The sequence below is a fragment of the Sinocyclocheilus grahami genome, unplaced genomic scaffold (assembly GCF_001515645.1).
Source record: "Sinocyclocheilus grahami isolate Dianchi unplaced genomic scaffold, SAMN03320097.WGS_v1.1 scaffold1370.1, whole genome shotgun sequence".
Taxonomy (NCBI): domain Eukaryota; kingdom Metazoa; phylum Chordata; class Actinopteri; order Cypriniformes; family Cyprinidae; genus Sinocyclocheilus; species Sinocyclocheilus grahami.
This window is the reverse complement of record NW_015506549.1, coordinates 432,001-449,580: the sequence shown is the minus strand read 5'-3', so window position 1 is coordinate 449,580 and position 17,580 is coordinate 432,001. Positions and strand designations below refer to the sequence as shown.

At 39.3% G+C, this 17,580-nt stretch overlaps 1 protein-coding gene across 1 annotated transcript in view; it reads left to right on the top strand.

Annotated features, from left to right (window-relative positions):
- Positions 1-16,170, top strand: part of LOC107569680 (ephrin type-B receptor 3-like) — a 43,305-nt gene extending 27,135 nt beyond the window's left edge. Inside the window, exons 2-14 of the mRNA XM_016255816.1 lie at positions 3,010-3,074; positions 7,872-8,544; positions 10,127-10,194; positions 10,258-10,407; positions 10,790-10,952; positions 11,133-11,241; positions 12,205-12,257; positions 12,368-12,490; positions 13,522-13,769; positions 14,377-14,592; positions 14,686-14,835; positions 14,921-15,114; positions 16,101-16,170. Coding sequence (XP_016111302.1) covers positions 3,010-3,074; positions 7,872-8,544; positions 10,127-10,194; positions 10,258-10,407; positions 10,790-10,952; positions 11,133-11,241; positions 12,205-12,257; positions 12,368-12,490; positions 13,522-13,769; positions 14,377-14,592; positions 14,686-14,835; positions 14,921-15,114; positions 16,101-16,170 — 2,282 coding nt within the window. The remainder of the gene's footprint in view (positions 1-3,009; positions 3,075-7,871; positions 8,545-10,126; positions 10,195-10,257; positions 10,408-10,789; positions 10,953-11,132; positions 11,242-12,204; positions 12,258-12,367; positions 12,491-13,521; positions 13,770-14,376; positions 14,593-14,685; positions 14,836-14,920; positions 15,115-16,100) is intronic.
- Positions 16,171-17,580: the final 1,410 nt, after the last annotated feature.

Genomic DNA, 17,580 nt, shown 5'->3' with positions numbered 1-17,580 from the left:
GCTCGGTGCTGCTGCTGGAGTGTGAATGAATCGTCGCATTGAGGGCATGGCCTCTCGCCCCCCTGACTGTGGCGGGATGGGGTGCGTTCGCTCTCTCATTGAGCCGGGACTTGCCTCCTCATCTAAGCTGACACAATGCTCGGCTTTGCTGTTTTTCAGCACAGCTTACAAAACGCAAACAAAACAGAAGCTCGCTCCCGAACGTTCACGGCTCGCTTGCACTACACTGCTTTTCTCTGGGTTTGTCTTGCGTTTTATTTGCGCTAGCCTTTTCTCATCTGGCAGCTGACTTGTGGGTTTCATTTAAACGGGTTTGAATACCGGCGGACTCATCAGTCAGTGACACAATATGACGGTCCGGACGCACCGCATGACATCCCGACAGGAAATCAATGGCCACTTCTGTCTGAAGTAAAAACAGCTGCCTCAGACTCGGTTTCTGCTTATCGTACAAACACCTACATGTTAGAAACTTCTCAACTTCAGCTTGATGTTTCCTGTGATGGAGATTTTATTTTCTGTGGTACATCACACGAGAAACATAGATGAGTAGAGAAGATTCAAATCATGTAACCTTGGTATTATCATCTGTCTTGAGTGATATGATCTCAGTACTATGTGTGATTTTGATTGACAGGTGAGTAGGCGGTCCTTCGCTGTCATCCGGGAAGCATCAGGATTCATTGGCAATGTGCTAATAATGTAAATTGGTCTGCGCAATTAATCGAATCAAAATCGCGATATTGTGGTCACAACGACGGCAGTTTAATTTAAGGGTTCATTTTATTTTCCTGCCAAAATAAAGGCTTGGTGGTTTAATGTTTGAAAATCAGACTCAGACAAGCCATTTACAAAATGTTGTAATTTTGGAAGGTTTTATGAAAAAATTATTATTGTTAATTTTTAAATGCTATTTTTATTTATTATAAAAGTAATATTTATTGTTAATTTTTTTATAGCAACAGTCATAATTATAATGAAAATAATGGACATTATTATTATTATTATTATTGTTGTTGTTGTTGTTGTTGCTGAGTCATGGTTATATATTTTATAACTGAAAAAAAATACTCAAGTACACATTTTACAATAAATAAAATTTTATTTTAGATTATATTTAAACAAACAAATAAATAAATAAATGATTGTGCAGCAGGTTTAATATAGTTAACTAAAACTAAAATAAAAATAAATTACTAAAAATATTTTTTTTACTTGAAATAAAATAAATGTCGATGGAAATAAAATATGAAATCTGTTATTTTTATTTGTTTATTTTATTAATTATTTTATTTCAGATCGTTTCTAAGGCAACATTTCTCATTTTTATTTAATTAACTTGATGTACTAAAAACCTCAAACTTAAACGGAAAGAAACATTTATTAAAAACAATATATACATATTTAAAAACAACAAAAAACTAATAAAAATGGCAAAGAGACACAATACAATTACTAAAACTTTAATTAAATTAGTTAATTAGCAAAAAAAAAACAATGAAATATAATAATAAAAATAAATAATAATAATAATAATAACACATGTGGTCAGAACCATTTCAACTTTTTACACCCTGGATGAATGTGTAATACCAGGTGCAACAGTGTTTTTTTCACTCACTTTAGAGGAAACATCCTCTGATATTTATTTTCAATCCACCAATTCATCTAATTCAGTAAACACAGTCTCAACGTTCAATTGTAACTGCAGCCGCGATGTATAAACAGCCGAAGCAGGTGGCGGAAGGTAAAATGGTTGACTCAATATGTTGGTAGTCTAGGCTGAGTGAGTGTGCTTTCATTATAATAAAAACAGATAGCTGCACATATGGCTGGTGGGATAAAAACAGAAGAAAAAAAACAGACAGGCAGAGCATATTGGGTATTGAGGAAATTGTGAAGATCTTCCTTTTGTGAGTTTTATGGTGCTATTCAAGAACTCCTTTGCTCTGTTATATATCCTCTTGAGTTTTACAGCTGCTAGCTTAAGGGTGCGAGTGTGTGGATGTGTTGTGTGTGTGTGTACGTGTGGGAAGGGGAGCGGGTTGTCTTTCAAAAACACTTAGCTTTTCTTTCCCACCCAGAAAATACACGGCTAATTAAATCTAATTAGAGGAGGGCTGTCATAAATCTTTGACAATGCCTTCTGGATCACCCACAAAGCTGTTTCGCCTTTCTGCTGTCGTTTTACTGTTGATAAGCATGATAGCGTTTTTCCATTCCTGAGGAAACATCCTCTGATATTTATTTTCAATCCACCAATTCATCTAATTCAGTAAACACAGTCTCAACGTTCAATTGTAACTGCAGCCGCGATGTATAAACAGCCGAAGCAGGTGGCGGAAGGTAAAATGGTTGACTCAATATGTTGGTAGTCTAGGCTGAGTGAGTGTGCTTTCATTATAATAAAAACAGATAGCTGCACATATGGCTGGTGGGATAAAAACAGAAGAAAAAAAACAGACAGGCAGAGCATATTGGGTATTGAGGAAATTGTGAAGATCTTCCTTTTGTGAGTTTTATGGTGCTATTCAAGAACTCCTTTGCTCTGTTATATATCCTCTTCAGTTTTACAGCTGCTAGCTTAAGGGTGCGAGTGTGTGGATGTGTTGTGTGTGTGTACGTGTGGGAAGGGGAGCGGGTTGTCTTTCAAAAACACTTAGCTTTTCTTTCCCACCCAGAAAATACACGGCTAATTAAATCTAATTAGAGGAGGGCTGTCATAAATCTTTGACAATGCCTTCTGGATCACCCACAAAGCTGTTTCGCCTTTCTGCTGTCGTTTTACTGTTGATAAGCATGATAGCGTTTTTCCATTCCTGCACCCATGAATTTACCGCAATGCATTAATACCTATTAACAATATGGACAGTGACAGTTGTATGTTGCTTAGCTTGTCCTGCACAGTGTGAAATGGTTTTCCATTTAATTCTCTTATTTTTTGTTGCCTGTTGTTTAGGCAGTTCTTGTTCCTCAAACTGAGCGGATCTTTATTTTTTTGTTTTGCAGAAACACTGATGGACACCAAATGGGCCACCACTGAACTCGCATGGACCTCACATCCTGAAACTGGGGTGAGTTATTACTTTTGTGTGTTTGACTATGGTTAACCTGAGGCCATCATGCTTATATAATCCGCTCCTTCAGTCAAAATAAAGTATACAGGGTGATTCTACAAAAAATTCTCTCCAGGTCACATTTGACCTCAACATAAAATAAAGACCACTGTTTTATTATTTTATTATATTTATTCTGGAATTTTATTTTATTTTATTTTATTTTGGTTTCTTTTTTCCCCCTTTTTGTTTTGATTTGTTGTTTTGTTTTGAATTTATTTTGTTTCATCATTTTGTTCTGTTTTTCCTTTTTTGTTGTAACATTTTGTTTTGTTTTCATTTTTGTTTTATTTTCACTATTTTGTTTCATAATTTTTTTCCTCTTTTTGTTTTGCTTAATTTAGTTTTTACTTTATTGTACTATATATCCTCTTGAGTATTACAGCTGCTATATATATAAATATTGTTTTGTAATTTCTTCCATTTTTGTTGAGGGCATTTTCCCATTATTTCCATGTCAAATAAGCACATTTCCTCCAAAAAAACCTCCAAACCATAATAATAATAATAATAATAATAAAATAAATGAATAAATAAATAGAAAAATATGTCTTTTTTGAATTACAGAAATGGGTTAGATTTTTTTTTCCATTACAGTGATTTCATTTTTGTTTTATTTTCACTATTTTGTTTCATAATTTTTGTCCTCTTTTTGTTTTGCTTAATTTAGTTTTTACTTTATTGTACTATATATCCTCTTGAGTATTACAGCTGCTATATATATAAATATTGTTTTGTAATTTCTTCCATTTTTGTTGAGGGCATTTTCCCATTATTTCCATGTCAAATAAGCACATTTCCTCCAAAAAAACCTCCAAACCATAATAATAATAATAATAATAATAAAATAAATGAATAAATAAATAGAAAAATATGTCTTTTTTGAATTACAGAAATGGGTTAGATTTTTTTTTCCATTACAGTGATGACACTTACAAATGGGCTTAAATATTAAAAATTATAATTAAGTCATTAAAAATAATTAAAAAATACAAACTTATAAAATAGGCCTCATTTTCTTTAAGACAAATTAAATTTCTTATTCTTTCCATTGAAACATTTCATTTGAGGGTTAAAAATGTCTTGCACATGTTCATGACCGGTTTCGTGCAATTTTCTCATAAATGTCGTAGTAACCGATTTTTAAATCAAGGGGTATTATAAGAGGTCCAGTTACAGTCTTGTTCAAATATAGTCTGTTAAACACAGGAAGCTCTACGTTTCATCAGATAAAGGCAATGCCAGATCAGATTTCACCCTAGCCGTGTTACATTCATTCTCCAAAAGTGAAATCTGTGCCCACAAGCTTTTGGCAGACACAGCAGAAGTATCCTTCACTCGGTATATCTTTCACAATACCCAGACACTGCTGCCTTTTCTTACTTCTTTTGTTGGTATTTGACTAATTCTTTGGGCCTTCACCTCTTTTTCTTATATCCTGTTCTTCATGTGTCCACTGCCCCCTTCTTGCCCCCAGCCACACCATCTCAGCTGTTGCAGTCACCCCTCCCCAAAACCTTTACTTCCGAGTAACTTAGCACCAATGCACCGAGGCACAAGAGCAGCCCCAGAGAAACAAATCAACTGGCATTTCACCTTCCCCGTCCATATATTATTCTTGTAAATATCCCCCCCGCCCTTCATTAATGCACTAAAACTCACCAGCACAATGGGCCCAAGAAAAACCCCTTTACACCCCAACAGATGCCGCTTTTCAGAACATACATTGCCCAGTGCTTTCCCTTCTGCTCTCTGTCACGCACACCAGTCCACTGTATTTTAGGACAGACAGGGGAAATGTGGAAGCAGTGTCTCCTTCCCTTAAATGTCCCATTTTTCACTGCATAAAAATTCAGCATATTTTCCCTCCAAGTTTTCATTTTTGTAATGCATTCAGACATTTTACTTTCTCATTAGATTCTCATGACTGTAAAACACTATGTATTTTTGTTTTTGTTTAAATCTGCAAAAAATAAAGGCTATTTATGAACAAACTAGCATGATCGATGAATTCTGTTGAATTGAAATCATATTTATTTATTCATTTATTGATAGCAGTTATGAGAATATGGGTGAGGTGGGGGAGTGTGTTGCCTGCTTGTCATAATTAATTGTCTAAAAATATTTTTAGCAAAATATAATTTCTTATTTCTGTTGGAGTGAAATGTAATTTTGACAGGTTTTTTTTCAGCCACTGGCTTAATTGGCACTCTCCATATCTCCCTTTCCTACGGCACACTCGTTTCTAATTTTGTGTGACATTAAGTTCAATGGTATGTCACACCCAGAAAACCGAAATGGGAACTGTGCCCAGATAATAAAAACAGGGGCAAAAAGTTGGAATAAATCCCAGCCTCTGTCACGCACACCAGTCCACTGTATTTTAGGACAGACAGGGGAAATGTGGAAGCAGTGTCTCCTTGCCTTAAATGTCCCATTTTTCACTGCATAAAAATTCAGCATATTTTCCCTCCAAGTTTTCATTTTTGTAATGCATTCAGACATTTGACTGTAAAACACTATGTATTTTTGTTTTTGTTTAAATCTGCAAAAAATAAAGGCTATTTATGAACAAACTAGCATGATCGATGAATTCTGTTGAATTGAAATCATATTTATTTATTCATTTATTGATAGCAGTTATGAGAATATGGGTGAGGTGGGGGAGTGTGTTGCCTGCTTGTCATAATTAATTGTCTAAAAATATTTTTAGCAAAATATAATTTCTTATTTCTGTTGGAGTGAAATGTAATTTTGACAGGTTTTTTTTCAGCCACTGGCTTAATTGGCACTCTCCATATCTCCCTTTCCTACGGCACACTCGTTTCTAATTTTGTGTGACATTAAGTTCAATGGTATGTCACACCCAGAAAACCGAAATGGGAACTGTGCCCAGATAATAAAAACAGGGGCAAAAAGTTGGAATAAATCCCAGCCTGACACAGCAGTTATTTTTCTCTTTAATTTAATCTGCCACAAAAAAAGAAAAACCTCTATTAGTCATTAGTCTGACACCTGTAACCCGAGAAATAAATACAGACTGTAACACCATTAAGGAAAAATAAATAAAACGACCTGCTGTCGCTTAAACCTGACCTGCTAATTCTTCCAAGATAAACAAAGCTATAATGCACTTATCTATTTATAAATAAACCACATCATTCCACAGCAGCATCTGCGTCTAAAATAAATTAATTCATCTTTTTTCCCCCAAAAAAATCAATGCAGCAGGGGAAAATTAATGTGCATAACTTTGCACATTGAATCTGAAGTGTGTCCTTCCTCATATCAACGTTTAATATGCAGAAATAGCTTAAAGCCCTTCATAGGCTTATTTCCCTTAAAAAAATTAGTTGAAAAGAAATTGATTGGACATCTTATTCTTGGAAAGACGTATGTTTGTTGCCCCACTATCCTTAAAGGAGTGCGATGTGTGGGCCACTTCCTCATTCCCATCTTCACTCTCTCAGCAATTTATTCCACTGAACTAAATGCCCATTTACACCTCATTCTTTCTCCTGTCACATTGACCTGATGCTTATTATTGATCTCAGCACCCTTGGCTCAGAAAGGAAGTGATAAAGCAGAGACTTCTGGAAGCCCTGTCTGCCTTGGGTCCCCGGAGCCCATAGGGATGAATGGCCTGTCCACGCAACATCCATATCTCTGTGTTAATTAAAGACTTCACCTCTACACGAACACTACGCTCTCAACAAATCTCTCGATGCCATGCTAGTTTTCTTTTGCCTTTTTGGCTACAGCTCATTCTCTCCTGTAGGATTGCTTTTTCTTGAACTCGCTGTAATCAAAAGAAGTGGGACGGTTTCCCAAGGTTGAGCGTGAATCTAATTGTTCCTTTTCTGAAAGGACTATGAATCATTCCTTGTTGATATAGTATGCTGTTTGTTTAAACAAGCCGAGGTTGATGTAAAAACCTTCATTAGCTGCCAAGATTGCTAGTAGGCGTTCTTACTCATTATTTAGTAGTTGTCGTGTCACATGGTTTTACCTCAAATGCAATCAACCTCTCTCACCTGTCTTTTCAAAAGATGTGTGCTCTTAATTTTGTTAGATAAGAAGGAAAGTATTTTGGTAGAGCATTAAATGTAGCTTGTTGATCTGCATGCATACAATGTAATCATGATGGTTTAATTGCAAGGTAATTGATTGTGAAGTGATGCAGAGAGTACTCCACACTCGTTATACTCGTTATACGGTAAACATCCACTCGTTGTTTTATTCGATGGAGTTCTGACACTCCACGGTAATTTTGATGAATTTGCCAGGCAGGTTTCCTCATTGAACTGGCGAACACAGATGAAAGACCAGCGTGCAGCTTCCCACTTAATGACACCACGCACAATGTGTAATTGAAAAGGCACAAACCAAAAAGCATAAAATGTAATTTCCCCACTCTTTCATCCACCCCATTCACTCTTTTCTCGGCTTGCTCCCTCCATTATATTGTTTCTTAGCTTCGGTATGTGGGTCTGAAGCTGAGAAGCAGCAATTTATTGCCTGCCGTACCTCTGTAGCGTAACACCTCAGAGTTCTAAAACCCTGGATAACATCAAAATGAGAATGGTTTCATTTGTAATACTGACAATAAAGCGTATTGTGTTGTACTTTACATAAAGCATTTGTTATTGCTATTGTTCTGTAGGAGAATCCTCCAATGCAGTATATATAAAGTGCTAGCTCATTCTGAAGGTGATCTTGTGTGACTTAGTGTCTCTATTTTCCTTTTTTTCTCAGTGGGAGGAAGTTAGCGGTTACGACGATGCCATGAACCCTATCCGAACGTACCAAGTGTGCAATGTTCGTGAGCTTAACCAGAACAACTGGCTTCGCAGCGACTTCATCCCTCGAAAGGACGTTCTCCGTGTTTATGTGGAGATGAAGTTCACCGTACGAGATTGCAACAGTATTCCCAACATTCCAGGATCATGTAAAGAGACCTTCAATCTATTCTACTACGAATCCGACTCAGATTCCGCCACATCTACCAGTCCTTTTTGGATGGAGAACCCTTATGTTAAGGTGGACACCATTGCTCCGGACGAGAGCTTCTCTATGTTGGAGTCTGGCCGGGTCAACACCAAGATTCGCAGCTTTGGTCCAGTTTCCAAGGCTGGCTTCTATCTGGCTTTCCAGGACCTGGGCGCCTGCATGTCTTTAATCTCCGTCCGAGTTTTCTACAAGAAGTGTTCCACGACCATTGCCAATTTTGCCGTCTTCCCAGAAACGGCCACAGGAGCTGAGGCTACGTCACTAGTCATTGCCCCCGGCACTTGTGTGCCGAACGCTCTGGAGGTGTCTGTCCCTCTTAAACTCTACTGCAATGGAGATGGAGAGTGGATGGTTCCTGTAGGTTCCTGCACTTGCATGGCTGGGTTTGAGCCTGCAGTTAAGGACACACAGTGTCAAGGTGAGTGCTGATATTTGTGTTTTTCTCACTGTGCAATTTGTCTTATCTCTCGGTATCACATTAAGCCAAATGGACGAATCATCCTGTTTTTTTTATTGAGGTCTTTGGCCTAACAGCAAATTTGGTTATTCGACCTCAATTTAAGCAGAGCAAAGCAATGCATAAGTCTGTATGTCTATCAGAGTGGAACATTTTGCTGAGAGAAAGGAGCGGTCTTGATGAAAAACATATCAGGTTCAGGCTGAGGTGAATTAAGCCAGCGTGTAACATAGCCACGGTGAAAGTGAGCTGAGCAGACAGCGGCAGGTCAAGGGTCAAATGGAGAGCTGGGAGTGAGAGGAGACCGGAATCGATTTGCGGACCAAGGGCAAGGGCTGCTGCGAAACATTAATGAAGAGCACGAGATGGAGAAAGAAAAGTAACCCTGACAGTCAAGGCACCAGAAGTAAAAGGTCGCAAAGAGACAGTTGGTTCCAGCACATTAAAAGAACTACAAAGACAGAGCCACTGAGCAGTGAACCTCTGGGGTAAAGAACTAAACTGAACAGCAAATCGTTTGTGTATATAGAAAAGAAGATTATTTGTGGTGTATGACGTAATCATAACTGTTATGATTGTTCATACAGAGGGTTGGAGATTTACACAAACGCTGAGTATTAATAGTGTGTAGTTCGCCCTACACATACATAAATGCTGCTTTAAACTGTATACTTCTATTTATATATTTCTTCTACTTCTACTTCTAATACATATATATATATACTGTATATACTACTATATACAGTCAGGGTGAGGCTTTTCTGAGCAAGGCCTGGGTTAGGAGGTTGATGGTGTTGGGTTGGGGGAGAGTGAGCTTTTGGGGGAGGTGGACAAAGAGACAGGCAGAATAATAAAGAGCTACTAGGGAAAGGATCAAAGAACCGGACCTGGGGATTAAAACACTTTTAACAAAGAATGAGTGAGGGAGAAAGAGACAGAGGCAAGAAAGTAGGGGATATTGAGAGCTACTGTAGTGTGTGAACAGAACTTGATAACATCAGAAACCGGAGATGGCAACATCAGGTCTGAGGACAAATGGGGATGATACAGATTATGTAAAGCTAAGATAAGGAAGGAGCTATGGAAGAAGAAGTTGTGTTAACACGAATATATGGGTTAAAAAAAGCCCAGGTTACGTTTAATCCTAAAAACAAACAATAGATTATAACTTGCATAAAGTCAGTGTTAAAGGATATGATAATTACCCCAAAATTATTTTTTTTAAATTAAATTTAAATTAAAGAGTGCACAACTTACACTAACATGATGTAAAAATACTTTACAATTTAAACAGTAATTTGGCAAAGAAAGTGCATAATTGTCAAAAAAATATGAGATTATGGAAGACAGACAGTAAGAAGTCGTCATGGGTCATAACAAAGAGCATAGGGAGTGGACAGAGGGTGTGTGCAGCTATGCATATATTTGCATGTGTTTGTAGGTTGTGTGGACTGAATGTGCCAGATACTAAGCCTTCCGGTTTGTCTGTCATGGTACTTTTTTACAAGAGACTTTAGAATCCATTCTGTCTGTGCAGTTTAAGAGGCTGGGGCCCCGAAAGGGCCAAAGACTAAGAGCTGTCTGATGCCTACACATCAAAGCAGCCTTTTGGTAATCCTGAATGGGAGCATGCTCTAAATGTGAAAAATAGAAATTCAGCTTTTATTAAGATAGGATTTCTCTCATTTTCCCTACACAGCTCCCTCTGCAGTTCCTACCGTCCACCTGATGGGGGCCTCAGCCAACACCATGAGTCTTTCCTGGCTCCCCCCTGAAAAACCAAATGGCATCATCTTGGATTACGAGATTAAATACCATGAGAAGGTAAGAGCCAGTGTAAGTCAATGAAGCGAAGGGCATTCAATCACAATTCCACAACTGTCATCCTCTGCTCTATACATAATCGTTCATCCTGACAACAGCATCAACCCTTCCTCCCTCTCTTTCTCTCTCTCTCTCTCGTACCCTAACACTCGTCCCTAACTCCTTCTTTAATTCATCCCCTTCTTTTGAACCCTGATACCGCAAGGCAGTAGGAGCTTGGCAGGGATGGAGGCAGGAGGATTTGCATAGAGGAGAAGAAAGGGCCAGGCATATCTGCTTCATGTTTGATGTGTTGTACTGACAGATTAAACCAGAGCTGCTAGACGCTTGCTTTTGGGTGCTGGCTGGTTTTATATGGCTTGTTTTATCACTGTTCCCACAGGACCAGGGAGAAGCTATTGCCCACACCATGACAGCCCAGCGTAGCTCGGCACGCATTGAAGGTTTGAAGCCGGGCACACCGTATGTTGTGCAGGTTCGAGCCCGGACGGTGGCAGGGTATGGCCGGTACAGCAGCCCTACTGACTTTAGCACCAACCACCAGGGTATGTAAAACAGCCTATGTTATCACATAAAAACAATTTTCTTTCAAAGCCTATCATGCAATTGTGCGAATCTAAGAGTATAAATACCTCTCATAGAAAAAGAAAAGCTATAAATAGATCTGAGAAATACGATTCTCTTGAATACATCCCATGATATCTCTCTTTGTGCCTCTCACACAGCCGATGCAGACAAGACTCTACAGGAGCAGTTACCTCTCATTGTGGGTTCTCTGACAGCAGGGCTGGTCTTCATCATTGTTGTTGTGGTTATTGCCATTGTCTGCCTCAGGTAAATTGTTCGATTTTTCACTTACCTTAATGACATTCACAAAGAGTAGAAGAAAGAATTAGAAGTCAAAGTATACCTATGAAACATCAGAATGTTTTGAGTGCATACGCAATTTAGTTGCCCATAATGCTTCCTTAGAAGCTATCTGACAATTAATGTAAGCAGTTTGAGAAGCAGATTCATTCTGGGTTGTCAGTTATTTTGGATCTTGTACTTGGTAAATTGTAGCCAGTGGTCTCACATGTGCATGTGCCCTACATTGGAATTCCACAGTGTCCCGATGATCGTTGGCACTGGCACTTTCCATCTTGTGGCCACCTTCCCATTTCCACAGTTGAGGGCAAGGCAGCTGTGTATTTAAAGCCTTATCAAGCAAAAATTCTAAATTTGCACTCTTTTTTGTTCTAATCAGCACAGTGTGTCTAAGTATCTTAACTTGTCTGCGACTGAAAAAATGTAGGCCTTGGCATATTCCAGAACTGAATTTGAATTGGAAATGAGATACAAATCACCAGCGGGTATTATTGGCCCGGTTACTAGTTAGACAACAAAGGGATTGCATTAATATGTACTAGAGGGGGGTTGGGTTTGTTGAAATTGCATTGCATTAATGGACTGATAGTGGAAAAAGTGTGGAGGAAGGAATTAAGAGACAGGAGAGTATTAAACAATGTGGCAGTAAAGATCCCTTATTATTTAACCTAAGCAAGACAACCAATGCTGCTACTGTTGTTCTTACCTGTCTTTTATGCAGATTTGACTTCCATCATAAAGTGACAAGGGTCTCTTGAGGCTGATTCTGTTGTTCTCCTAATTTTCATATTATTCTCGTTCTTTAATCGACCTCAATATATATCCCTAAAGGAGCTGGCAGGGAAAAAACTGGTCCTTTTCAAAATGCATATTTTCCTACATTAAGATCATCAACCTTTTGTAACTGACTGTATTGTCTTTGGTTCACAGGAAGCAACGCAATGGCTCAGAATCAGAGTACACAGAAAAACTGCAACAATACAGTAAGTCTCTACAGAGTTTACTTTCCATCTGATGACTAACAGTGCTATAAATATTGTGTATTATAACAGTGTGATTCATATGGCTATTCGCACTATTGAATCCCCTATAGTCACTCCGGGGATGAAGGTCTACATTGACCCATTCACCTACGAGGACCCGAATGAGGCCATCCGCGAGTTTGCCAAAGAGATTGACGTTTCCTGTGTGAAAATCGAGGAAGTCATTGGCGCAGGTAACCAACAACACAAGCTCCTGAGCAACAGGGGGAAGACAGCTAGGCACACCCAGGCCATACCTTTAGAGGACTTCACACCAAGCGGTATTTCAATCAACTCATCCCGCTCCAAAATCCAAAACCTTAGCAACTTACCAACGTCTCTAACAGCTTTGCTTACAAAATGGAGCTTCTGAGGTTATCTTCAGAGCTAACTATAGAGCTACCATTCCTGCTAACTTGCCAAGCCTGTCCTGAGCCTGATGATACCTATCGGACAATTAAATGTCCTCTTGACCCTGTGACCTATTAACTTCTCCATCCATGGTGCTTCTACCTGCCCTTGAGACCACTCCCCTTTGTTTTTGTAAATGTCCTACATCTTAACATTAGCAGTTTAACTTCTAAAAGCCAAAAAGAAAAAGAAGTAGGATTCTGGTTCAGTATGACTTGTAGCCATGTTGTAATGAGTTGAAGAGCCACATCTCAGACTCCAACAAACAAGGCTTTTAACATCTAACGCTGCTACCTGAACCTGTTGTTTCCTAGCTTTGTCTAAAGTGATGAACCCCTACCATGTCCTCCCCTGACCCCTCTGTTTCTCTTGAACTTGCTTACACATTGGCCTAGACTGCAGACGCAAGCCGTCCAATCCTCCCAAGCTTCTGTCTCCACCTACGTCCCACATTTCTACCCTCACTCCCTCCAGACCCTAGCATTCTCTGATTGTACCCTTTACCCCTTCCTCTGTTGCCTTACTTTTCCCATTTCCTCTTTGGTACCCCAACCCCCAACAACCCTCCAAGACCTTTTCCCATTGAAGCATTGCTGATCTCACCCTACCCCTTTCCTCGCCCCCTGGATACACTCCAATAGCATCACCTTTAGCCCTGGCTTCTCTTGCTGTCTCCCCCTGCTTCCCCCTGGCTCCTTGATTCTAACCAGTAACTGTCCCTCTCCCCTTTCTCTCCCACACTCCTCCACTCTTCCCTCTCCTCTCTCCACTCCACCCTTTCTTCCTCTCTCTCGTCTGTCTACTACCTATGTAGGAGAGTTTGGAGAGGTGTGCCGTGGCCGTCTGAAACTCCCTGGACGGCGTGAGATCATTGTGGCCATTAAGACTCTGAAGGCAGGCTACACGGAGCGCCAAAGAAGAGACTTCCTGAGTGAGGCCAGCATCATGGGCCAGTTCGATCATCCTAATATTATCCGCCTGGAAGGGGTGGTGACGAAGAGTCGGCCAGTCATGATTGTCACTGAATTCATGGAGAATGGAGCGCTGGATTCCTTTCTCCGGGTTAGAGATGCTGACCACTATACAATTAATTCTTAATGTTTTTTTTTGTTTTTTTTTGTTTGATGCCTAAATTGGGATTTGTATGGAAATGCAAGTAATACTTAAAGCACTGGTCTCAAACTCAATTCCTGGAGGGCCACAGCTCTCCACAGTTTTGCTCCAACCCTAATAAAACACACTTGATCCAGATAATTAAGGTCTTCAGGATCACTAGAAACTTCCAAGCAGGTGTGAGATGGAGCTGGTTGGAGCTAAACTCTGCAGAGCTGTGGCCCTCCAGGCATTGGAGTTTGAGACCACTGACTTAAAGGGATCTACTTCATGAAACAAATACCATCAATGTTGCAGTCTAGCATAAGTTTTAGCCCCCCCCCCCCCGGGTGGAGGGTCTCTGTTAGAGGTGTTTAAAGAGATGTTCTCACCTGTCCCCTTGAAAAACATCCTAAACTTTCTAAACAGCGATGACAAATAGCGTAGATGCTAGCTGTGGCTTTGAGAGATGAATCATCTGGCTGATGAGTCACATCCTGGAAAGTTAAAAACACTTAGACAGTGGACATTTCTGTTATGAATGGGTCTGTGATTTTTTTCCCACTCTCTCCAACAGCTAAATGATGGACAGTTCACAGTCATCCAGCTCGTTGGTATGTTGAGAGGCATTGCAGCTGGCATGAAATATCTGTCCGACATGAACTACGTGCACCGTGATTTGGCTGCCCGTAACATTCTGGTCAACAGCAACCTGGTGTGTAAGGTGTCCGATTTTGGCCTTTCTCGTTTCTTGGAGGATGATCCCACCGACCCCACCTACACTAGCTCATTGGTCAGCATTCAAGTCTTGATCCTTTAATATTTATATAACAATGACCAGCTCCCATTTGAGATTAAAAAACATTGTATGCTCTTGCATCTGTAGGGAGGAAAGATCCCTATTCGTTGGACAGCACCAGAGGCTATTGCTTATAGGAAGTTCACCTCAGCCAGTGACGTCTGGAGCTACGGCATTGTGATGTGGGAGGTGATGTCGTATGGCGAGCGCCCATACTGGGACATGAGCAACCAAGATGTAAGTTTCCTCTCTACTTTACCTCTGTTCAACTTATTTTGAGGGTAAACTAACACCAAACAATCATTATTTATTTCATCAACAGGTGATCAATGCAGTCGAGCAGGACTACCGACTGCCCCCACCTATGGACTGCCCCACTGCCTTGCATCAACTCATGCTAGACTGCTGGGTGAAAGAAAGAAACTTGAGACCCAAGTTCTCCCAGATCGTCAATACCTTGGACAAACTTATTCGCAATGCCGCCAGCCTTAAGGTGGTCACCAGCACACATTCTGGGTAAGGGCATATATGGACATATTAGCGTGTTAGTTAACATGTTTGCATCCCATCAACTAACCAATAAAAAAACGTTCACTCATTTTAGATTCAGAATTAAGCCAAAGTTACAGAGGCATTTGAATTAAGAGCCTATTGATTCCAGATCATTTTCAATTGACAAACAATATTGTAAGCTGAGGAACTCTGACGTTATGGAAATTAAGATGACCTTCAGTCAATAAAACATTCGGTTTAATTGCACCATCCAATGAGTGAGTGAGTCTGTGTAATGTCAGTATGACTATGTTTTAGTGTGTGTGCTTCTGTGTGTGTATGTGTATAAAGCAAAGGGAGAGTATAAGGATTATGCACACACTCTGTACATGAACGTTTCAGTTGTGTTCCCCAGTGGAGCACCAATGCATGAAAAGATTTGTGACAAGGAGCTCCAGTTATATGTGAATCAATAATATTATGTGGAGAGATAATTTATTGTTTATTTTTTATTTTTTTTTATTTTAACATCTCCCTAGAGGCCAAAAGGAACGATTCATTTATTTAAAGATCTGATATAAATTCGAATGCTGACATTCAAAAAGGATGGTAAAGAAATGTTTGGAATGCCATCAAGATGAAAAAAAAAATGCAGAGGAAGTGTATTGAAATTGGTTTAAGAGAAATGAATAGAAGTGTTGAACATCTCATCAATGTTGGGCAGATCCCTAGTAAATCTTTTCAATATTATAGCTAAGCCTTTCCGTCACCACCACAAAGAGAAACTGTTAGTACCAATTGTAAAGCTCACTCACCAAGCACTTTTTGTTCATTTCTCACAATCATATTTTGGAATTACAGGATTTCCGGGGGCGTTTTCCAAATGAGATCTTGAACCACAATAGTAATTCATGATAATGCTATGCGGTAGGCAGGATATGTTGTACGTCCTGAAACTGTTGGGTTGTCTTCCACATTTTTTATCCTTCACCTCTTTTTCTTGCACATAGGCTTAATGAAACACTGCACCGCAGACTCCATGTGCTTGGGCCCGTCATCAGGGCCTGCCAGTCTGATTAACACTAGGCTGATCTTGCAGGCAAATGTTTACAGCCTGGCAGAAACAGATGACGACCCATGATTATTTGCCTTCAGTTCTTGAATGGGTTCTGTTCCGGTCTGCTCTGATTGGTTTTCCCCTCGCCAAACAAGAAAGACGTAAAATATGCAAAACAGTAGCATATTTGATGGGTTAAGAAGCCAGTACAGGATATTCTTTTAACCAAACTCTGTATCTAGACTAGTTTCAGTGCTTATATACTGCACTATGGGAAACGGTACTGCATATATTCTGCACAGTACTCACTACACAGTACCACTGTTTGTGGTTTTGTTTAATTCCTAATTTGACAATTACAAGAGCTCCATGTAATATATAACACGCTAAAGCGATTTAACCTTTTTCTTAAATGACAGATCTTGATGTATATGAACCATGTTCCTTAAAGTTCCTAACTTACAGAGTCGTTCGGGAACTAAACGTAGCTGCTTTTGTCACATTCAACATGTCTGATGATATATTCTCTCATAACTGGATTTGAGTGTGTGTATGTTTGTACGTATGACTGTATTTGGTGCTATTGTCATTGTTTTTTAATCAAAGCAGTTTCGGAACATAACTTGCATGATTTTGGTTCAATAACGCCGTGCCAATGGTTGCTCTCCATCTCGGACTCTCTCTTTCTCTTTCCTCCACTCCTCTCTGTGATAGTTTTCCTGAGTTTTGAAGTTACTCTTTTTATAGTAAGAATCAAGCAAAAAAAAAAAATGTTTTTTCTTTCCAAGCAGTCTTCTCATCACATTACAAATCACTGACGTGCAAAAGCAAAATGTCTGCTGAGTGCTGTACTTATATTGAGAGAAGCAAGATACATTTCAAGAAATTTTTTTCTTGTTCTTTTTGTTTTGGAAAGCATTGAGATGTATTTAATGGTGAAGACAAAAAAACAGCGATTAAATAATGCATTCTTGTAGAAATATTTTTTAAAAGCAGCCCTTTTGCAATTAAATTATTTAAGAAATACCTGCGTTTGCTGTCTGATTTCTTTAAGGCCGTTGTGTATCGACATGTTCAGTTTCAGTTGTCAAATGTTGTCCTTTCTAAGACATGTTGGTGCCACAAATTCTTGCTTAATTGAAAAGCCTGAGGATTTTGAAGACTGTCCTCCTCCTCTATAAAACATTCTGGCCTGTATTTGAGTGGGGAAAGCTTTGATCTTTACAGGTCAGGACACCTGCCTTGCAGATACGGACTGTGAGAAAGTATGTGGAGTTCATGTGCTGTTCAGACTGATCTGGACTTTACAAAATGGAGGATCTTCATGGTCAGGCATAACTGCAGATATATTGGCCTTGATGTTTTACTACTTAAGTTTTTATTGTTTATCTATGCAATATGTGGTTTACAGTCTTCATATGCTTAACCCTAGT